At 42.3% G+C, this 24,032-nt stretch overlaps 1 protein-coding gene across 1 annotated transcript in view; it reads right to left on the bottom strand.

The window, feature by feature from the left end:
* Nucleotides 1-24,032, bottom strand: part of DIS3L2 (DIS3 like 3'-5' exoribonuclease 2) — a 180,457-nt gene that overhangs the window by 79,197 nt on the left and 77,228 nt on the right. Inside the window, exons 10-11 of the mRNA XM_058812219.1 lie at nt 22,842-23,015; nt 7,330-7,409 (exon numbers count right to left, since the gene is read on the bottom strand). Coding sequence (XP_058668202.1) covers nt 7,330-7,409; nt 22,842-23,015 — 254 coding nt within the window. The remainder of the gene's footprint in view (nt 1-7,329; nt 7,410-22,841; nt 23,016-24,032) is intronic.

Raw genomic sequence — 24,032 nt, 5'->3', positions numbered from 1 at the left:
TCACATTTGGGAGAACCTCTAGTTGACTACTTAAAACTTAGACCCAGCATGAATCTTTGTCATGCAGACTCAAATTCAACATTTGGAGGATGGATCTTCCACCCTTCATCAAGACAAGATGTCAAGACATCAGCACACACAGGCAATGGCTGTGCTGCTGTGACTCAGGTTCCTGGCTCAGAAAACAATCTCTGCTGGTGGGGAAGAGTGACCAAGGCAGACTGTCCTGAGGTCTCTCAGCAGCCTCTCAGCAGTGAGGTTTGCAGCCAACATGATGAAGGTAAAAGGACAATTTCTGGCATTCACATCATCAATTGTTTGTATTCCAAGACTGATTTAAGAGGCTCTATCAGGAAATCAGCAGTCTTTGAATTTAAAGAGATGGGAAGTGACACTCAGCAGCTTTGAGATGTATTTTTGGGTGTAGGATATCATCCTGTTCGTGAAATTAAGGTTTAGAGTGGGGAGGGACCAGCCTTTCTGTACTGCTAGGTCAGTCCCTTCTGTGATATCTCTACTGTACTCAGTAATCCAAGGCTGAGTGAGCATTCCAGGCATTCAAAGAGACCTTGGGATGCAGTGCTAGGCCAAACACATACAATGTACTTCCACAGAACAGCCTTGACATTTCTTCAACTTCTTTGGAGATAGAATTAAGCCACTGAGATTTCAATTTTAGCCATCTAACTGTTTTGTTTATTTTTGGAAAGATTTCCAAAACATTTCCATCTGCACTTGGTTTTACATCTTTCTGTGTATGCAGCATAACAGTCGACTGTCAAGAAATACCGTAATGAATTACAGTGTAAGATGTTTTTTCTGTTCCTCTGGGTTCTGAAACCCTGCACTGGAATACATAACAAGTTAAAACAATATCCCAGTGATTCTGAGCGATCCTGCCATTTCATAAAGTTGATAATGAAGATAATATTCAGCAGTAACTCCTTTGCTGCCTACATGTAACAGAACATGTGACTGAAGATAACCATGTGGGATGTACTGCCAGCTATTTGTACTGTTCTAAAGTTTATCTGCCTCACATAGCTTCTGTCTTTCTTTTGATACATTCACTGAAAAGTCCTGTTCTCTCTACATCTGTCTGGTCATCCCCTATCATTTGTGGTTCTTCTCCAAAGACTCTCCTGGTCCTTGGAGTTCTTTTTTATGAATGGAAATCGTAGGCAAAATGCTTTTAGATCTGTTTGTGCTAAAATTTCTGGATCTTCTTTCCATTATCTATCTACTTAAAGGCATTCTCTTTTTTTTTTCTCTTCAATATACAATCAGACACTCTCTTTTTTTTAAGTTTTTATCCACAAATACCAATGAGATCCACCAGGACACAAAATCCTGCGCCTCTAAATCTTTGGGGAATTGTCCCAGGTCCTGAATTCATGAACTGAAAAGATCCGGAAGGTGGCTTTGCCCAGAGCATCTCTCCTCCCTGCAGAAAAGTAAACTCACTTTTATGAGTAATTCTACTGGTATTTGCACATCTGTTTGTATGTTCTGCAGCCACAGTCTTTGTTACCTTAGTCCTTCTCACACAATATATCTTTTATTTTGTTTTAATCCCATGTCTCTTTGCTACATGGCTTTCTTTGCATACCGTAAAAAAAAAAAAAAACCAAACCCAAAAGCCACAAACAACTTTTGGGATAAGGATGAAATATTTATAAAATATTTATATATGGATTACTAATCACAAACCCTGCCCAAATTTTGCTTAACCAAGCTTTTAATCAACCTCCTCACAAGCAGCTTTCAAATACATGCAAAAAAAAAAAAGTTTTAACAAATTATGTTCTAGCAATCAATGCTCTAACTAAATCCAAACTTCCTTAATCACCCCAGTACCTTAACACCCAGTTTAATGCACTTGTCTGGGGATTTGGCTCAGTCTATTTCCCTTTCAGCCACCAGCAGTTTGGAGCAACCTGCCCTGTTCCCAGGGGAACTGAGGGGAGCCCCACGTCATTAAGTTGTCCCACCAACTTCAAGAGAGATATTTGATGGAGAAAAGCTGACTCAATTCAGCCCTGATTCCATTCAACCCTGCACTTGGAAATTGGAAGTGATGTGTGTTTCCTCACACAACCCCATGTTACCTCAAAAAAAGAGACAGAATATACTGCACACACTGCAGCTCCCAGCATTACACATGAGCCTGCTGTGGGGCACAGCAGGGATCTGCATTTGGCAGAGAGCTGAGAGCATTCTGCATATTTCAATGAATCTGCAACCACAAGCCCTCAATAGGAAGAAAGAATATGTACCTCTTTCTAATCACTGCAATATGTCTTTTTCACTCTCCTGGTGACACAACAAAACATCCCCAGATTAACCAGCAGGTAACAGGAGAGATGAGCTAATTACATCTGATACTAAAGTAAAATTTGACCAAATGTTACACACAATCCCACTCCTGGCAGATCTTATTTTACCCATATTTGACTCCTGCAGTAAGCCTAAGCAATTTGCAGTTTATGATCATTTAACATTTGAATCATACATCAATGTGTTTCTGTCATTTTCTCTGCAGGTCTGGTGTCTGTTCAGCTTAAATAGCTTACAAAGAAGGAAGCATAGTAATTTCATCAATTATTTTTGGTAAATAAATCCATGCTCATTTCAAAAGTAATTTTTGATCCAACACTAGTTTGTTCTTCGGTGTTTATCTTAAGCAAAGATTTACAAACTTACAAAAATATTTACTCCATTTACAAACTCTCCTGAAACTCTGTCCTGCAGGGACCAAGGGGATTTGCTGAAGGGTCCTGTACCACATTTTGCTAGAGCAAATACCACCCTGCAGTCCTTAAGTGGCCAGGGAGACAAAGCTGAATAGAGGAGGGAATATTTACATCTTAAAAGTAAAATATAAGTGCACAGAACTTTGCAAAATTAAAACATCCTAAGTGTTTGCAAACTATACAATGAAAGAATGAAGGTCAAAGGAGAGGAAGAGCAGATGGCCTCCTGAAATGGTAGAGAATATCTTGGGGCTACCAGGGCTCTACAGGTATTTTTCAAGCGCAAGATTCTGGAGCTCACACACCAGGAGATGTCTACTAAGCTGTCCAGGTCTAAGAAAGGCAGCCCCAGAGCCTGGAGGCCTGCAGTGGACAAGGGAGAATTTTAACAATATTTGGCAAAACATTAGTGGGCTTTACCAAAACATGTGAAATAGGCTCCTTGAACAGAGATCTAAGTCTCAATCTCTGCAGATCTGTTCCCAAAAACCACAGCTCACAAGGAACTTTGTGCTAAGCAGAAAGGTCATGCTGCTCTCTTCCCAGGTTTGGGTCACAAAGAGGAGTTCTCTTCTTTGCTTATACTCCATTATGACACCTACAGAAACATAATGTGTTTGCTGTTTCTATCCCATTTCCCTTAGGTACATCAGATTAAAATTCACCAACAGATTGAATGGATTTAAGGAAAACAGAAAGAAAGAGGGGGCTGCAAACTGCAGAAGCCTCATTTGTTTAGGTCATCAGGCAAACACTGGGAAGAGTCAATGATTGTATCTATTTATGGCCTCACTCCAAAATGCAGACAGCTGGGGTCACTAAGGAAACCAGGGCAAAGAGTCTGCAGAATATATTTCTATTCTGCAGCACAACAACTCCTCCTAAAAATGATGTAAATTACTTGAACTTAAATTACTTTGTAAAAGACTGTAAGAATACAGGAATGAAAGAAAAAGCACAAGTGAAAAGCATGTTAGTTATTAATATACAAATAAAAGATGTACAGAGCTCTGTCAGTACAGCCCAAAGCACTGCTTTGAGATCAGCAGCAAAAGACAAGCCCTCAGAAATACCTCCCCATAATTTCTGCTGCATCTTTTCCCATCATTGCCTGACCTTTCACTAGAAGGAATGCCTTGAAATGTGCCAAATTCCATTTCTACTCCTACCGGTAAGCAGCCTTCAATCACGACTGCATCAGTAGTGTACATTACCAGAAATACAAGCACCACTGGCAGAGAATGCCCAGAAGAGGTTTGGAAAGTGTGAGAAACATGCCTGGCATCACTGGGACTCACAGGTCACCTGTCATGCTGAGATCAGAATAAATCTTTAAACCTCTGCACCATGGGTGAAAACATTCAGGCTTGAAAATAGTACAGCTGTTTTCTGCAACATCCATACGACCTGAGAATGGTTCTGCTGTGCCTTCCTGGCTGCAGCAATTTGCTAGAAGACGTGCAGAAAGGATCACAAAAGAGCATTGACTCAAATGAACTTGTTTAAAACCTCAAAGCTCTACAAAGGCTGTAGAAACTAGGTGCAGGCCAGAGCCATCTTTTACTCCAAAGTTATGCTGAATCATCTAAATGAAGCACACTTTGTTCATATTTCTGCAGCTGTTACATAAATAACCCTATTTTCCTTCTTTATTGGAGCTGATCTCTTTTAAAATATACACTCACAAATGTGAGCAGCAAGCTCACCTCCCTACTGCTATCATTAAACAATAACGAGGAGCACGGCTGTTAATCAGAAACAGACTCCAATATAAAATCCTCTCAAAACCAGACTGGCCCACTTAAAACATATATCCCTGGAAAAGTTTCCAACTGCTGCAATATCCTACTGCAAGCTCCATTAAAAATACAGCTCTTCCCAAAGCCATCCCATGCTTCCTCTGCTAGTGACACCCTGCTACTGGGTAGTGCTTCATGATAGATTTGTGAACTATTTCGGCAAAAAATTCCTTTCCACCTTTTACTGAGGATGTAGCACGGGTGAAACCTCCATCCATTGATCAGATCTGATAGGAGGAGGCTGGAAACTCCACAAAGGTGCAAAGACAGTGGCTTATCTCTCTGCTTTTGCCTAAGATCCTTCAAAGCAAAGAAACTGTCACAGTCTTGAATAAATTAGCAATGAATGCTCAAAGACAATTTAATTCTCCAAAATCTTCTGAAATGCCCTGATTTAGCTGTCTGATAGAGGAAGTGTGGGCAATTAATGTGTTTTTTTGTAGAAATTCAGTGTGCTATACACCAACAGAGAATTCTGAATTAGGTTCTGCAATTTCTGTTGATTTTTGGAGATCTCCTGACATCATGAGGATGCCAAGATATGTGGTTTGCTCATGTAGGGATTTTTTGGTGAGGTTTTTTAAAGTGTTTTACATATGGGCAAAAGGGATGGAAAAAATAACAATTTCTTGTAACCACGTTTACATTTGGAATAAAAGCTGCGTTAACTCTTAACACAACTTTGCCCTCATGAGAGATTCAGCCTTGCCAGACCTGGACACGCTCTTAACTTCTAAAACAGCTCTTTGTCATAATAATTGCAGCCATCATAGCAACTTTTAGAGCCAAAAGTTCACAGGGTACCTCCAAAACATGTCAAAAGGCTCTACAAGCACAAGATCGAGGTTCCCAGAGGGGCTCTCCTAAACACTGAAGAGCTGCAAACAGCCCCAGCTTTTCAAGCAAGTGAACACAAAGAAGTGACCCCAAAGGACTCCCAGCACTGGTTTTGGACCTGTCTAAGTCAGGAAACTGCTGAAAAAATTTTAAGTCAAAGGACAGATACCTTAGAAAATTTCACTAATGCTGATGGACTTATTGCCCCTGCTTTCTCCAGCCACATTTCATGGGCTTATAATAGTACCCTACATAGTGCCACAGAGGCCAGTGGACCACAGACTGAAAATCACTGAGCAAGAAGTTAAATTCACACCAGGACAAAAAAGTAACAAGTGCAGAGAGATTCATTTTGCATGCAAGAAAATGTCCCAGGAACTTGTGATAGGAGATAGATCTGGGTGTCTTCTGCCAGCTGCAGGTCTGTGGGCTGAAGTTCCCTGTGCCAGAAACTGAAGAGAAGCATGTCCCCAGCTAGACAGAGCCCAGTCCCAGCCAGGAACAGGCTGATGGAATGAACATTTCTAAATTCCCCAACAGCATGCAAATTAAGGACTGTGGCCACATCCCTCATCATCACTACCTATACCCACAATCCCCAAGCCCAGTGACAGGGCTGCCATGGCTTTGCAGGTTTTCTGGCAGAAAGAATTCTGAATAATTCTTGTTCACACTGATACTTTCTTTGAACACTTTCTCCAAATGGCTTATGGGTAAGAGAACAATGCAGATGTGTGCACCACAAAGCAGCTCACTGAGTGGTTCCTGCAGCATCTAAAACCTACATGTATGTGAACAGTAAATGGTCAGAAGGCAGAGTTTCAACACTTTAGATCTGAGGACCTGTGGGATCACAATGCTGTCATAAACCTCCAGTGATTCAGATGGCAAAGTGACAGAGCTCAGCTTAGGATCTCTCAAGAAGACTCTCAATTTTCTGTGAAACAGAATGGCATTTTTTCCTTAATCTTACCTCAAAACGGCTATTGCAGAGTACAAGTAATTTTATTAGCTTCAAATTGTCTTTCACCTCTGTTTTTTTATCCATTTTATATCACTGTTATAGTACTCTGTACTTGGGTCTAAATGACATTACAATTCATTGGCCACATTACACAGTATGAAATCAACTTTAAAAAATGGAAATTATGTCTTGGATGTCATCATATTGTGATGATAAGCAAGAGCAAGAAACCCTAAATCCACACCAAAAAACCCCACCAACCTTTATCTTCATTATTAGGGGTGGATAGGTTAATATAATCACGCAATATTTCTAACCCAGCCTGTTACTGGATCTTATCAAACTAAATGAACTGAGCTTGGATGGCAAAGTAAGATTACAGGAGAAAAGTTCCTTTGGTCATAATCATCAAGATTTGGCTTCTGGAGCTTTACTTTCTGTTCTGTTGGCTTACGGCATAGTAAAAGTACAAATAAGGCAGAAGAGAAAGCTCAAAAGGCGATGAGAAGAAAAACACAACTTATAAGGCACACTGTGCTCATCTGACAATTCCCAGCATCCCATAAACACCAAAAAACAATTCAGGCAGTGACCTTCAAAAGACTGGATTCCTTTACCCACGGACTGTGTACACAAGGTCAAAGTTCCACTCGACTTCAGCCTGCAGAAGTGGTGTATTAGCTATTCAGCTGTAACTCCCATAATGACAGGAGACAGCTGAGATCTGCTCAAATCAAATTACAGCTCTGATTATGCAAAACACCGTGGCTCTGCATTTTCTAACACCAAATCTGAGTGCAATTTGAAGATGTCTGCTCCAAGATTTCTAAAAACAAGCAATTAAAACAACTGGAGAATAACTAGTTTATTACTGTACTTATATTTGGCAAAGAATACTTCAGGACAAATTATAGATACAAGTGTGTCAACAGCTGAATACAAACACTAGAAGTATTTTGTAAAATATATCTCATACCGTCAGGGAGTTGTTTACAGGACAAAGCATCATCAAGATCTCTGGCAGTTGATGGGTCGATGGTGAAAATGCATTCTTTCCTATCCAAAGAAAAAAAAGAAAAGAAAAATTTATCTCCCAGTCATGAAGAAGGTATCAAAACACAGGGTCCATCAGAGACATCCAGACAACAACAACCATGTTTTCAGAAGACTCTGCTGAAACATATTCCAATCTAATCTGAATTCTAAATCTAATCTATTTTTTAAAAAACAGTTTAGACAAGTGAATCTCCTTGGGTATTTTTTCATTTTTCTTTGTGGTTTAACTGCTTGGTCTTAGTAGCTTTCATTTCATTGCAGATTTTCCCTCACAAAAACTAAACAATTTAGCCCATCAAGTTCACTCCAAAGAAACAAGCAAGAAAAAGTCTAGATGCCTTGCAGCTAGAGTAAAAATAGATTGTTCCTAATTGCTAAGTTAAATAGAACACAAATAACCCTCATGCCCATGCCAAAGAGTGGATGTCACAGCATCTGACACTCCATGAGCACAGCTAGCACAGAGCAGAGGCACTGAAACACGTACAAACTGAGCTGCATGTGACAAAACTGAGTGAGAGTTTTAGTCCCAGTAAAGACACCCAGGAGATGCAGGACTTTATAAAACCTACACTGACAATTATAGACCAAAGGGAAAAGCAGGTTCAGTAGGAAAAAAATATGAAAGTTATATGAAGGGCAAGCTCCAAATCAGCTCATTAGGTCTTACAAATCAACTTGGTGCTCAGGAAAAGCTGAGCATCCTTTTGCATGTGCTGTACCAGGTGGCACCTGGAATTTGCAGCCCTGCCCTGGAAGGCTCTCATGTGTATGTCCTGTAGCAGTGGGTGGCAGAACACTGGGAACACACCAAGCAGGACCACAGATATGGTCTGTGGCCACACAGATGGGACAAATAAAGCATCTGACTCAGGAACCATCACCTTTAATAGAGCAGAGCCTGGCTTCAGTGAGACACAAAACCTGAAGCATTCAACAAATAAAACTTCCTGAACTCCTCCTTCAGGGCCTCCCTTCATCCCAGGCTGTCCTACAGCAACTTCTTTCCCAGACCTCTGGACTACAGCAGAGTTTTCCTAAGCACTGTGAGGAATGTGAGACCAGAGCTGAAGAGCAATGAGGTCAGTACAGTAATGGGTTTGCTGGCTTATTTTACTTTTATCTTAACTTCTAGAGTAAGTTCAGCCCCTCCCTAGTTAAAAGATCCCCAAGCACAATGGTATAGGCTGAGAGTGCCATGGAAGAGATCAGGCTACTGCTTTTCTTTTTTTCTTTTTGCCACAGAAAGACTCATATCATGATGGCAACTCCCTTCTAGAGATGTATAACGCAAACACGCAATATTTTTCCTACAGCATAACCACTGGTATTACTCCTGGGGTAGGAGAGATTGGAGAAGAAAATTACAGTGAATTCTTAAAGGAGCAAGTGTACATGCAATTAGAAAGTGGTTTTGTATGGGTGCTATCACAGTGAGAGCACTGTTCCCAACTTTGCAGACCTATCACTTCCATACTGAAATGCTCTGGGTGGTATTTGCTGGTGTCAGACAGCTGGCAGCATCTATCTATGTAATTCCACCAGGCACACTAAATAGAGATTTTCAAACACATAAAAATCAGTAAAGCACTTCACTGCCTTCTGAGATTTTGAAAATCTTTTGGAATATGCTGGCTTTCAGATTGGATAGCAAAGCTGCCTTAATCCCCAGATGCACATTAGTTTCTGATCCTTTGCATGCATCTAAACAAATTAAGAGACTGTGACACTGAAAGATATAAAATCTTTCAACTACACTGGGACTTTGATCAGTTGGTGCCAGCACTAAAAATCAACCAATTTTTAAAGGTTTGCAAACAACCTTAATTCCATAAATATCTATTCCTTAAAATTCCACCTAAGGATGGAATTTCAGGATACCACCACTCCAAGGCACCATGCAGTTCACTTTAGGGAGCTGTGCATATGCAGACAGACACTCCTATACTACAAACAGAATGGGGACACACACACATGCCAGCCTGCATGTATTTACACCAGGTCCCATTAATGCACAGGGTACAAAGTGCCCTCCCCAGACACATCCAATAAACCTTTAAGTTATTTCATTAAAAAGAGTCAACTGAATGAACACAATTGGCTTGCTTTATCTAGCAAGTGAGCAAGAAAAAAGTTAAGACCTGCTTCAAAGAGAATGAAGGTTCCTGTGTCAGGGGAATACAGAGCTTATCCCAGATGTTCAGGGCCTGCTACCACAAGCATCTGCCACCCATTGTGAATTGTAGCTCCAGGCAGTTAAAAAATTAGCACATTGGTTTCAACAAAGTGCATATTTGCAGCCTGCCCTAAATAAAAGTGAGCAGAAAAACAGGGTGCCAAATATTTTGCCACATTTATACAGTGGTAGCAACTAATGGGCTGTTTTGCTGAGATGTATTTGGCCAGTCAAGTCCCCTGCAGAGGCCAATGGTGCTCCTAGTTCAGAGCATTCAAACCTGTGAGTCTGGGGGCAGCCCCAGCCTCCCTTTGTGCTCAGCCCTTGGGGACATGTGGCTGGCTCTGAGCTGTCTCTCAGCACAGGCATGGCCAGCACAGGCACAGCTCACAGCTGTCTGAGAGCCATGAACTCACAGAAGCAAAGCTGAAGTGAGGTCCAAATTCTGATCTAGCATTTCTCACCAGCTCAGATATGTTTAAGCACCAGGCTCAGATCTGTTTCTCCTTTAGAACTATTCAAAGGACTTGGACCTGTAGCTTGTCACAGGCCCTTTATTCTGGGCACAGACTGCAAGGTGAGGTAAGAAAGTCACTGAGGAAGTAAAACAAGGCAAGATACTCCTTGGCATAAGGATACTGCAGAAGTGCTGCAGAGCCAACGGCCAGGTAGTCAATGGGACAAGAGAAGCCAACCTCAAAGCAGAGCTCCAAGCCCACAGCAGTCAGATAATCCTGGCACACAGGCCTACACCTAGATGAAATTTTCTGAGTGAATTCAGCTCACCAGTAACAACATTATTAAGTGTGACAACATTATGAAGTATTCTGGTTTTCAGTTTTTGTTACTGAAGAAGTTTCAGATAGCCATAGGAACAAGGGCTGGCATGTGGGATCCATGGAATGATGGGACTGTAGCTCTGAGGGCTGCACCCTGCACATATGTTCCTTCAGGGCAGGGTGTCATGTTCCCAGCTATCTCCTCCTGCTTTTCCTCCAGGCCCAGTGGAATCACTTTTATCTCCAGGATGCTGCAGAGAGCTGTCTCTCATCCTGGAGAACCAGGCAATGCAGTGGAAGCAAGGGTAGGAAAGGCTGGGTGTGGGCAGCACAGCCTGCCCTGCAAATTGTCACCTCCCTTGGCACCTACACCAGCCACCCCTGCACAGCTGAAAAGAACACCTGGGTGAAGAAACAATACTGCTCTCAGCTATGTGGCAAGTATGCCCTGTGAAGGGGAAGGGGCTGACCAAATTCCTGCCCTGACCATGCTGTCAGGCTGTGCAATACCCCAAAGGCTGTGGCAGGAGGGATCTCAGAGACATCAAACCACATTTCTGACTGTAACCAGTAACAAGACCAGCCTGCAGCGAGTTGATTCATTAAACCACAAGGGACAGAATGTTTCATGCACCTGCTGAGGAAGACGTTACTTAAATCCACAGCTACATGCACACACATTTGCACTGACTGACTACAGGTATATACAAACTGGCAGCGTTTCCAGCTTCTGAAAAGCCACCAAGGTGACCTTGTGGGTTAAGAAGTTTGGTCATCTCCCTCTGTCCCTTCTTTCAGGGCCTCAAAGGAAGCATCTCTCATTGTCATCAGACCTAATAAAAACCTGGTTTATTAATTTCAAATTGTCAAAACATACTTGTAAAAGTAATGAGACTATCTAAGTCCACTTGTTCCAACATACACACAATTTGGTTAAAAGAAAATGGTTTAAGAGATTGAGACACACAGAGTTAAGAGATTTTCTGGTCCTCATGCTGGAAAGGACTGGAGATACATATGTGCCTTTAAGAATCCCTCAGCACTGGTCAAAAAAAAAAAAAATACAACCAAAAATGGCAAAACATTTCAGTGTGGAAACTTCCATTTTTTACAGGACCACCATCAAGTAAAACAGATGTCAAATACAGGTTTGCAGAGGTGAAATTGCTCTGGCATGGAAGAACAAAACCTTTCCTCCCTTCTCCTTGTTTCACAGGTTTCAAGCACCAGAGCAAGGCAATGTCTGCAAGACTTTGGGAGGATCAGGGGAACTACTCACAACTGACCATGGTGGACCTGCAAGCAAGAGTCAGGAAAGCAGGAGCCACCCAGACCCTGCCAGCCCCCAGCAGCACTGGCCAAGCCACCTCCAGCCCCATGGCAGTGACAAGGGCCCTGCTGAAGCTGGCTCTGCGTGGCATCTTGCAAATCAACCACCTGGGGAAAAAGAATTATAGAATAGAGCCTTTAGTTTATTACACAGTAATGACAGTGTCAACCTATACAGGCTGGTATATCAATCCTAATTTAAGGAAAGCTAATTAAGTGCAGTGCTCTTTGCACAGCTTCAGGAAGACTAATTAAAGCAGACAAGCATGTCTGCAGAGCAGTTAGTCTTTTTACCTTTAACAGGACCTAAAATAAATGGCTGGTGCAGCAGTAGAGGTAAGATAAGTAGTCTGTTGGTGAGCTGGAATTACCGTCATGGTAATTAAAATGTTCACAGATCACAGGATTGCAACAGCAGTTTGTTTTACTTTGTGCAAATACATACATCTAAGTATACATCTATGCTAAGGTATTCACAGGCATCAGCAGAGAAAACACTGCACAGTTGGTGCAAAGACTGGTACAATATATTCATTTTTGCCAGTTAAACTGTTCAGAATTAAATATACCACTTAGTTTAACCATAAAATATGAACACCTACGACATCAGGAGATTACAAATTCCAGTGGTCAGGGCTGACTCTTTGCTCAAGACAGAGGCTACCTGCATCAGGATGAAGCATTGCAATGGCAAGCCATGGGCTCAGGCTGTATTAGAGGCAAGGTTTTTGACATGACCACCCAGCTGGGCAAAGCTTGGGTGTTAACAGTGCCATTTTCTTGCTGTTTGGAGAAAAGTCACAGTTTTGTACACAGTAACAAAGCAGCACCCTACAGATCTTCCTGTATAACTCAAAGATCTTTCCAAGCAGCAGCACACAGATGAGTCAACTCCCCGGTGGAGACATGGAGCCCAGATTTTCACCACTAATAAATGCCAACATGAAATACCAGTCCAGAGAACTGCATGTACCCACTAGAGCATCAGAAAACCCTTCATGAAGCAAGACATTGTCCTTACCAGCTGGTGTAACCTCTCATGGCAGGCAGAGGCCTTAAGCAGCAAAGGATGACCCAGCTATTCAGGAACCAGGCAAAGCAGAGGATGGAGGAATTTCACCCCAAGCAACACAAGCACAAGTCAGCTGGCAGCCAAACCATGTCCATGCTGCTGTGTGACACAGATCACCACTCGTCCTAGTCCTGCAGCAGCCACCACCATCTCAATGCAGTTGGGCTGAAGCCCCAGCTTTGGCATTTGTCTGAACTTGGACTGCTCAGGAATGAGGCTGTGGGCAGAGTTTAGACTGCCAAGTCTCATGAGAGAAAAAGAGAGATTCTTTGCAAGAAAATCAAAGCACCTAAGAAAGGTGCTGAGCAGGGAATCACTGGAAGTCTTCCAACAGGAAACCTAGACACAGGGGCTGGAGTAGAAGGGAATGGAAGGGAAGTGAACAAAGTGGAACAGAACAGAACTGTTTCAGTTGGAAGTGACCAACAACAATCATCTGGTCCAACTGCTTGAACAATTTAGGGCTGACCAAATTAAAGCATGTTGTAGTTAAGGGCTTTGTTCAGATGCCTCTTAAACATTGACAGGGTTGGAGCATTGACCACCTCTCTAGGAGACCTGTTACAGTGTTTGACCACCTTCTTGGTACAGAAAGGCTTCCTAATATCCAGTCTAAACTTCCCTGGTGCAGCTTTGAACCATTCCCACATGTCCTGTCACCAAGGAGAAGAGATCAGCACCTCCCTCTCCACTTGCCTGTGTTAGGAAGCTGACAGAATTAAGGCACCTGAACTTAATTATTTAACTTAATTACCTTATTTATCCCCCACCATTCTGACTCCCCTCCCATGGGCAACTTTCACACCAAAGCAGTCTCCAGTGATGCTCACTGGACATTTACAAAGACCAACACACCAAAACAACTACAAAAGAGAACAAAGAACACACCAGAAGCCTGAAGGTGTTTGTGAATTCCAACATTCAAGACTCAACTAGCTCATTGTCACCCTGCCCCACTCCAGGCTCAGCTGTCATGGCCCACAGTCCCTCCAGTCATCCAAAGGCTCCTGAAGCACCAAGCTGAATCTTTTGCAGAAGCATCAGCCCATTTCCAAAGTCCAGACTGCTTCAGCCGGAGGTGAGACAGGAATGACCATTGTTTATTAAAGTTTCAGCAGTGCAAGTCTTCTTTAAACTTGAGTAGGTCAGTGCTAAGACACTCACAGTACGACTGACTGCATGTCTAGACACTTGCAGTGCATTTACATTCTTCCAGGGACTCCTTAGAGTGTCCTGTTCTCTCCACTTTGTGAATACATACAATAGCCTGGTGGGAGTGAAAGCTCAGCCTCCTGGTTTACCCTTATTAACTCCAGCTCAAAGCTGGCATTTTAAAATTAAGCATAGCAAAGGCACTTTTAGAATCTTAAAGCTCTTCAGGTCATTTCTAAGACCCTGCTGAGCACCATCTTGCAAAAGCTAAGTAGACACCATTTCTCAGAGCTGGAAACAGTTGTTTTAATTTGAGAACAGGCATCCTAGAGCTGTCAACTCACTCCAGTGAATGCTACTAACATTTTTTCACACAACAATCCCATTGTTATGGCAACCACAGAAATCAATCTCATTCTTCAATCACAAGTAAACCCAGCTTGACCACAGTGTCAGTGCAGGTTTGTTACAAAGTGCCAATAAGCAAAGGATCAATCTGCCAATATTCATCACCCAAATCAGGACAAAGTACCCTTTCTCCAAGAGAAATTTCAGAGACCAATCAGTGCCTGAGCATTTGAGACTTCAACATCTCACTCCTAAAAGCACTTATTACTTGTAGTGTCTACCACATTTGTCACACTTGATGCTGGCAGATTTTAGTTAAAACCCAAGAGTGGCTGCTTCCAAGACAGCCTCTTAAAAGGAATATATTTAAAAAATATGCCTGCAAGAGAAGTACCCTGACAAATCTCTGATGGCACTCTGAATGCCTTGTAACAGACTGACAAAGATACTTGACACATCACAAAACTCTTTTGGCATGGTGCATAAATTTAAAAATGAACTATAATTATAAAATAATTGGAAGCAAAAACTAATCTCTCCAAACACTGAGCATTATAAACCCCCCAAAAATCCAGCAGAGCACAAAATGCATTGAAAGCCCAACTTCAACCCAGCACTACTCTTTTTAATTTCTCTGTGTTTATGTTTTAGCTAATGTCCTGTCCTGGTTCAGAAAACAGACCTCGGTCCAACAGAGCAGCTGACAATGACTCCTGGTGTATTACACATCTACAACAATAAACTTTTACATTTTCACCAGGGACTGCTCACTGGATTGCTGAACCAGAACCAATTATTCCTTCTATTTATCCTTCTATTCTTTCCTCCATATTTATGGCCTCCAAGTAAGAGGGAAGACAGAAAAAAAAAAAAAAAAAAGCACTGCAGTCTTATATCTATATAGCTTGAAAAACCAAAATATATTTATAAAGGAGATCAGAGTCTCTGGGAGGCCAAGCACCAGCAGTATTTCCTACAAGTCATCTGTAATTGTGCCACAAGTATAATGAGTTCTGTGCACCACCACCATCCCACGCAAGAAAGCAAAGTGTAACTGAAAATGCACTGCATTATATAAACTGTTTGAATCACAGATGCACAGTGCAAGAGACACCAAGTCATCCAGCCCCCACAGGTCAGAGCCAGGCTGCTCAGGACAATACATCTGCAAGGACTTTCTCCTGTATGGCATCAAGCATCTTTAGTGATGGAGTTTCCAGCCCTTTAGCAATCTCCACTACAGTCTATTTTGGGCTGCACAGGAAAGGCTTCCTCTTTGTTTTACCTTACTTGTCCTTATAACACCCCTTTCTACCCTCCCATCATCGTAAATGATTCTCATTTTTTCATTTTGGTCCACATATTTTTAACTATCAACTACTATATCTTTCACAAACTTCTAGTTTCAGTGTTGGCAGATACACATTGAACAGTTAATCCTTCCTTGTAAATCAATCTCTTATCTCCCAGAATATTTTTGCTAGTCTTTTCCAGACTGTCCCACTTCTAATCCATGCTGTGATATCTCCAGGACAGCTCTGCCTCATACACTTGCATTTGGGCCATCTATGTTACAATTTATGGTTTGGCTGGTTTTTTTATGGAGAATAATCTGGTAACAAAGATCCAATCACCCAAAAAGTGAGACAGACGGACAGGTTAAAGCATGTTTCAGATCGCACCATCAGAGTGGAACCCAAGGAAAATACTGTTCCTTATAATGACCAGCCTGTCCTTGTGATCAGCTCTGAAATACCACAGCAGGGACACACCACCTCCCCAGCTGGAGTGGTGCTGGGTCTCTTCAGCTACAGCACCAGAGACAGAAACTTGGGTTGACACCAGGACCTGGACACTTCATCTCTTGTCCACCCTGTGCTATCTGACCTACAGGGAGAGCAGGGCACCAGCAAAGCACTGTGATATCAAGTAAAGGGGCAGTACTTGGCACACCTGAACTGCCCCACTTAACATACATAAACCATAAACATGAGAGGCTATGGCACTTTCCTCTGCTCATCAAACCCCTACCTTGTGATCCAGTGGAATCCAGTAAGAAACACAGACACTGTCAGACTTACTTAAGATTTTATCCTCATCTCCTTCTGTTATTCCCTCCACTTCTCTCCATAAAATAAATATCCAGGCAAGGACAACACTGTATGTATAACAATCGAGGTGCAAAAATTACTGTTTTCCCCAGCTGAACAGATTTCTAACAAAGCAAGATTAGGTGTGATGGCCTACAAGATCAGAAAGCAAAAATTCTATCCAACCACACACCACCAATTCTGTTTGAAGCAGCACTTCCAGTGATCACATGCACCTTACTATAAAGAAAAAGGTGAAGTTGCCCTGTGTCTCTACACCAGGCACTGGTAACAGCATCTGAGAGCACACAACATGCATAATTTTATTCAGAACAGGGCCACCATAATTGCTGTAGCTATACTGTAGTAGAAAATATTATGAAAACAGAGAGGAGGACCAAAAGAAGCCAACCAGAAGCAAGGAGCTGAATCACATCACTGGCAACAGCACCTTGAGCATATTTACTCCAGAGCTTTACTTACTCAGCTAATGGCAGAGAAAGGAGCTAACATGAGCTCTCCTCATCAGTCCAAGAATGGTACAGTTCCTCAGACTGCCTGGAAAGCAGAAGTAGCCAGAGCAGGTACAGTCACCATCACCAGGTTCTGGAATCAATCCTATTACAGAGGAACTGGATCTGATATGCTTAAACACCACTGAATAATCCTTTGTAAATCACCTATGTATCTAATCCAATGTATCTCTCTATGGAGAACATTTAATCAGTCACAGAACAGCTCAGTGAGAGCAGAGATCACAATCTGGCCCTTTTTGTGTCTCCACTCCAAGATAACAGTCAGTTCTGAAGCAATGTTGCTTATACATTTGCTAAACAAGTAATTTCTCAGTTTCCATCAGAAACCAGAGCATATTTACATATCCTATTATAGCTGAGTAAGACTTGCTTTACTTAACACTAGCTTTTTGTAGTGGAAAATCTCCAGGAAACAAGCTGTTTAACAATGTTTTATCTGCCCTGCACTCATTCCTAACTGAAGTTGTCCACCTGCCTTGGAAAGACATCTGTTTCAGAGGCTGACTGCTTTCCTCCAACACCCCTTGCACAGCTCAAGGCTGCCATTTTTACCATCACCTCTAATTTTAGCAGCCAATAATCTCCTTGGGCATCTACAGCAAAGACCATGCTGTCAAACCCTTACTGTACACAGTGCTAATCCCTGTTACCAGTTGTAACACTCCTTGAGAAAGAAATAGAAGCAAAATAGAGCTGCAGTGCAGGTACCAACAGTGCTGCAGAGCCTCCCTCCCCAGTGGGCAGAGGGACACAGCAGAGCACCTCTGCTCTTCTTCCCAAAGGAAGGATGCCACACTTCTGAAGGGGCAGCCAAAATTACAAATTTGGCCTTCAACAATTTGGATCAGTTGCAGTTGAGGTCCTGTGCTGAAATAGCAAGATGCAAATTGTAACTGAAAGCTTCATTTGCCTGCAAGAGCAAAGTTCAGCAACTCTGCCCTGCCAGGGAAGCAAGTGAGCTCTAATTGTCTCCTGCCAATGCAGGGGATCCTGCTGACCTCCTCTGCTGCCCTTTCAGCATTGTGGGAGGAACAGCCCTTCAGAGGGACCTCAGCAAAGGAAGGCTCTGATGGGAATCTCATGAAGCTCAAAGGGAAAAACAGAGTCCTGCACACAGGGAGGAACAGCCCCATGCACCAGCACAGACTGGGGAAGGACCATCTGGAAAGCAGCTTGGCAGAAAAGGATGTCCTGATGGACAAGTTAAACATGAACCAACAAAATGTCACTGTAGCAAAGGTGGCCAAGAGCCTCCTGGGCTGCACCAGGAGGAGTGTTGCCAGAAGGCCAAAGGATGCATTCCTTCAATCCTTCCCCTCTGCCTGGCACTGGTGAGATCACAACTGGAGTGCTGTGTCCAGTTCTGGGCTCCCCAGTACCAGGGAGATGTCAACAAAGGGCTGCAAGTTTGCTGAAGTGCCTTGATGATGATTAAGGAATCAGAGCATCCAACCTACAAGGAGAGAATGAGAGAGCTGGGACTGTTCAGCTTTGAGAAGAGAAGGCTCAGGCCGGGAGATCTTTTCAATGTGAAAATACTGTCAATGTGATAAAGGTGTATTTTCACCTTTAGGGAGTAAAGACAGCAAGACAATTTCCAGTGGTATCCAACAGGACAAGAGACAATGGGCACAAAACACAGGAGAATCTACTTGAAGGGAAAAACACATGTTTTTCTGAGGAACATGTTCCTCAGAGGGGCTGTGGAATCCTCATCTTTGGAGCTATCCAAACCCCAAATGGGCACAGCCCTGAGCAGCCTGCTCCAGCTAACCCTGCTTTGAACAATAGGGTAGGAGTAGATGATCTCTAGATCTGCCTTCCAAGCTGAACAATCTGATGATTCTTCAGAGTTTAGCCCTGCTCAGCTCAAGTCAGTTTCTGCTCCTCAGAACACATCCATCTTGTAGATATTTCAGAGTTCCCTGCCACAACACCCTTTCTCTGCTCAGTATTTTTAGCTCATTGTTTTGTATTTTGCCAGCTGAGAAACTGCAGTTTGTAATTTTACCTTCAGCTTCATATTTCTTCTTAAAAGTGAATACAATGTCCTGTTTATAATAATAAAATCACTAGTTGGCAGGATGACATCAAATGGAAAATGAGAAAGCAACTGGAAAATTTAGAGCAAGCAATTTTGAGTGCCAAGTTTCACATTTGTAATAGTCCAGCGGAGGTCAACGGGCTCACTTATTATTAGGCAAATGGTAAAGAAATAGATATCCTCTAGTTCTTCTATGTTAGACTATATAAACCATCTCTACTTGAACAGGTTCTAACACTTTCCAAAAAAGTGATGTTATACATTTTCCACAGTAACACCAACAATGGGAGACAAGCAAAAGGCAGAATTGCTTTGCAAAGAAAGACCTTTTTTCTCTGTCCAATATTTAGGTTTTTGTTTCCCACTATGATTGGACTTTCCTGGCTTTACTTTCTTGTCCCAGTTAAGCAGTAAAGGAAACAAAAAGATATGAATGAAATTAGAAACATTTGGAATGAGTCTTAGAAATAGCTTTCGGGTTTCTTAGATTTCTGGCTAGACCTCTTCAAATGGCCTCCTCCTCCTCCCTCTGCCTCCAGCTCCTGTATCCATCTCTGAAATTTGTATTTCCTTCTTTGCCCTCACCCCTCTTTTCTTCAGGGGCTACATTTTGTCCCAAAGCAAACACGGAAATGAAAATTACATGTTATAACATTGGAAAAGACCGGAAAGTGGTTGAAACTTTGCACCCATCAACATTTGTCTCTATGACATTAATCCTCCAAAGTTTCCCTAAAAGCAGAAACCAAACACTTCTCAAACTTCTAATGAAACAAATACCATCTCCAGTCAACCTGAATAATAAAATGATCACTCCAGTCCTATCTGTATTATCATATTTTAAGTCTCTGGAAGGGAAGTTTCCTCAACCACACATTCTGATACTTCATGAACCTTCCTGTTCTCTCAAAATTCAACTGCAGGATGCAATGCCAACACCTAATACTTGCCCAGTGCTTTTCATTACAAGTTTTGGGTGCTCTTTAGAAACAAGTAAGTTGGGAATGCCTGTGAAATACTTGTCTAATTTTACAAATAAACCCATGCAGGTGAGAAACAGATGTCCATGGCAAAACTGTGTAAAAATGGCAGAGCAGAGTGCTAAGCCAGTCAAATCATGACAAAGCCATCCACAAGGTTTGGATCTTTTCTGCCTTAAGTAATATTGAAATATTATGTAAACCTTTCTTTGTGAGCTATTACTGGAGAAGTGAAGGAAAAAAATGATCTCTTGGAAGCAATTCTACACAGGCTGTGTAGGTGAAATCACACTTGCTATCCAAATAGAACATGCATGGCAAGAACAGGCTTCCTGTAAAACTGGAAGACTTGCAGGAAGATCAAGGAACATATTTACAAGATGGCATGGTTAAAATGCCTTTCCCTCTTGCCCAGCCTCAGCAGCTTGGTGAAAACACATTGTCTCAGTTCCATCTATAACCACACTGACAAACACCTCTGGTGCAGGACGCTCTCTGCACGCTCCAAACTCCCAGACCACACCTCGGACACTGCTCAGCAGAACACACAAACTGCCTTTTGAGGAGGAAAGGGTCATTTCCCAAGGTGAAAGGAAACAAGGAAAAGTTATCTTAGGAAAAGGAAACACACAAAAACACAAGACATTTTTTGGGTCTCAGTTCCAAATCCAACTTTTGTACATGACACTAGAAAATTTACAGCCCTATGTTACAGAACTGCAGAGGATTTACTAGAGGTGGAAGTATTTTAAGCTAAACTCTAACATGTATTTACTCTAGTCAAGCAAGCAACCTGTAAACTGAATTAGATGAGGTATTTACAAGTGTTAACATGTTTTAGGAGAAAAGATGAGTTTTTATTTCACTGTAATGAATTTACATCATACTTTCAGACTACTGTACAGTAGTAATCTGGGAAGCCTGACAGACCACCATGCACAAAGTACAGCAAAGATGGGCACTCACAGAGGCAGGTGTGAGAGATCCCCTGGGAAACAAGGCATAACTCAGATGTGCACCCAGAACAGACACCCAAGTTCAGGTGTGTTCCTCTGGATGCCATCCTGGCCTGTGTGTACTGGCCCTTTGTAGGACAGTGCAGACCACAGCACACTTACTGCTGACAATATGAAAGCTGATATCTAATAACAAGTTAAGGCCAAGCTACCTTGGGACTTGTCAAAAATAGTCTCAAGGTCTTCTGGTCTCACTCATCAGAGATGCCAGCCAGATCTCCAACTACCTGACACCACCTCCCTACAATTCACACTGCATTTACTAATAAAATTAATCTTCTTCCTGGGTAGACAAACCCCTTTCTGTGAGGAAACAACAAGGAAAACTCATATGTATTTTATTTTCCATAACCAGAAGTCTCATGTTATCTCCATATGTGTTTAGACCACAGACTGGTTAGTCAGCAGTGTGGCAGTTGACATTAAAAGGATTAGCAAATTAAGCTCAAATAATTGTCTTAAAAATTTTGACTGTTAAATGTTTATATTTGAGAGGATCAAAAGGAAATCTACTTTGTAGTGTGCACTGCGGTCAGGAAGGGGCAGAGAGGGATTTAAATGGCTTAACCGCAGAACTGTTATCACCTTGATAAGTCCCAGTGTAATAATTCAGCAATAAAAGCAAGAAATGCACTTGGAATTTGTTTCCAAAACTGACTGTCTGACTGGAGACAAGTCAAGCTCTTTATTTGCTTAAAAGAACTCGGTCAGAAGAAACAGAGAAGGCTACTGAACTGTAGTCAAGAATATAAAAATAAGCACTTTCAAGTGACATCTGAACAGCAGCGTTCAGTGTCTACTTTTTTTTTTTTAATGCTACCTGAAGCCTGCAGTCTGAGTCTGGTATCTGAGTGTTAGCATTAGTCAGTCAGGAGTGTGATTCTCTGCTGAATTATTCCACTGTAGGGCAGTGGAAATCCAGAAAGCTGAAACAGTAAGGAGGCTGCAGGCTCCAGAGCAGAATTAGGTCCAAAGTAACACCTGGAGTACAGGCACAGATACAAATATATTTTCAGCCTTGAAATAAAAATGGCTGCAGTTTATCAGTTTATCTGCTCAGATTGCTAATGTCCATACCACAGATAACACAGATAAATGAAGAGGAGCTTACTGTTTCTCCTCCAATAAATACAGGTGTTTGTACCAGTGCAGTGTCCAGAGGCACCAGCCTCCTAGGGCTGCTTCACCTCAGCATTACACAAGACAGCAGTGAATCTGCCAACTGAGTCAGGATGCTCCAACATAAGCAAGGCTGGAAGCAGAACACACTGTGTCTTCTTAATAATGTGTTTATTGTTTGCCTGCATCATCCTTTATGGCAAAGTGAGGTTCTAAACAAATATTTTTTCTTTGGTCTTCAAATCTTTTCTAGTAAGGATGTCTCTAAAATCTGACACTTAGAAGTGTAGCAAATCCACTAGTTTTGGGTAGTCTAGCAATGTCAAGGTCTGCCACTCAACAGGCTGTGAAGTTCCTGAAAGCTGGCTGGGAGCACCACTGAATTGCAGGGTTGGCTGATGTGAGGTAGGTGGACAGTCTTTATCTGTCTCAAATCCCAGAGCAACAGCATTCAGAAAATCTCTGCTATAAAACTACCACTAAAATGCATAATACATTCCAGACAAAATCATAAAACTTTCAGATTAAGTGCCGAGCACCAAATTTTCACATTTTCAATAGTTCTTTTGAGAAAAAGCCTCTCTGTCTCACAAAATACTTCTCCAAGTAACTGATCTTCTGGGTTTGTCAGTACTTTCAAAAGTAGTTTCTTTCTATGCTTTCTAGCACAGCTAAGGTATAACATGATACATGTTATAGTCAGTGCCTTTACAAAATGTGATGAAAGCAAAACAAAATAGCACAACTCTGCACCAACCCAAGGAGTGTTAGACCACGCTTTTTGCTGTTACCTTAAATCTCTTCTTTTGGCCAGCTCTTCTGGTGAGATAACCCAGGGCAGGTTCTGGGGTAGACATTCCAGGACTTCAGGGGAAAAGTCAGAGAAATCCACACCGTACTCCGTCAGGATCCCTTCCGATTCCGGCTCGATCTCTCCAGCCTGTCCAAGACTTTTGCACAACTGCCTGCAGAAAGAAAGGGATACTTTTTTAAAGTGTATAACTACTACTGTCATGTTGTTATTGTCCCTGCAGAGAGGCTGCTGAGCCCTCAAATACACTCTTTCACCCATTCACTTCTCCCTGAGTTTTGGCAGAGGACTTAGCAGGAATTCAAGCCACACCATGCATTGTATCTACTGGGGATACAAAACACTCACCAGGAACTACTTTGGGCTATTTTTGTGTATCTCATTTGAAATAGATGTGTTAAACTCTTAGGTTTTTGTGAAGGTAAAAAGTTTCCAATTCTAGAGAAAAATGCATCCAACAGGGATAAGAAAAGCACAGCCATCCACACAGGCAGCTCTAGCGTTACACATGGCTGCCTTGAGACCTTCGCTCCTCTCCTCAGCCTCCTCACCACTGAAAAAGGTGACTCACTTCTACTACCAAAAATGAAGAACAGATTCACACCAGATACCAGAGAGCTCCACAGGGAGCTCAGTACACTGCTCTCCATCCCAAAGGATACACAGCTCTGCCAGGCAAACACATGCCCTGTGAAGACAGAGGTGTGAAGAACCCACGCTGGCTCCCTGACAGGAGTCACACAACACGCCCACAGATCATCTTTCCGACCATTTTCCGGGCTCCTTAGAGAATCTCAGCATTCCCAATCATTTGTTCCTGCTCTCATGGCTAAGCAGAAGCCTCTGAACCCAGAGCTGACTGGAGAGGAGCCAATGATCTAGAAACAGGGGATTTCCCAGACAGGGGAAATTGTCCCCCTCCATGCTAACAGTGCTTGATGAAGTACTCTGCACACGTAGATGAAGTTGCTGCTCTATTGTGCTTGGAGAAAGTTTCCATCTGCTCCAGTGCAGACTCCAGCATGGATCTGTCCAACAGCTCTGGTGTCAAACAAGGCTCAGCTCTGGACACTGTGCAAAGCAGGACTCCAAAGGAGCGAGACATTTGCTCCCCCTCCAGCTGATTACAAATACCCCATGAGAACCCATGTCATACGGTGGCTCCCCCTGT

The sequence above is a fragment of the Ammospiza caudacuta genome, chromosome 11, assembly GCF_027887145.1.
Source record: "Ammospiza caudacuta isolate bAmmCau1 chromosome 11, bAmmCau1.pri, whole genome shotgun sequence".
In the NCBI taxonomy this organism is placed as follows: domain Eukaryota; kingdom Metazoa; phylum Chordata; class Aves; order Passeriformes; family Passerellidae; genus Ammospiza; species Ammospiza caudacuta.
This window is presented reverse-complemented; position numbering and strand designations above follow the sequence as displayed.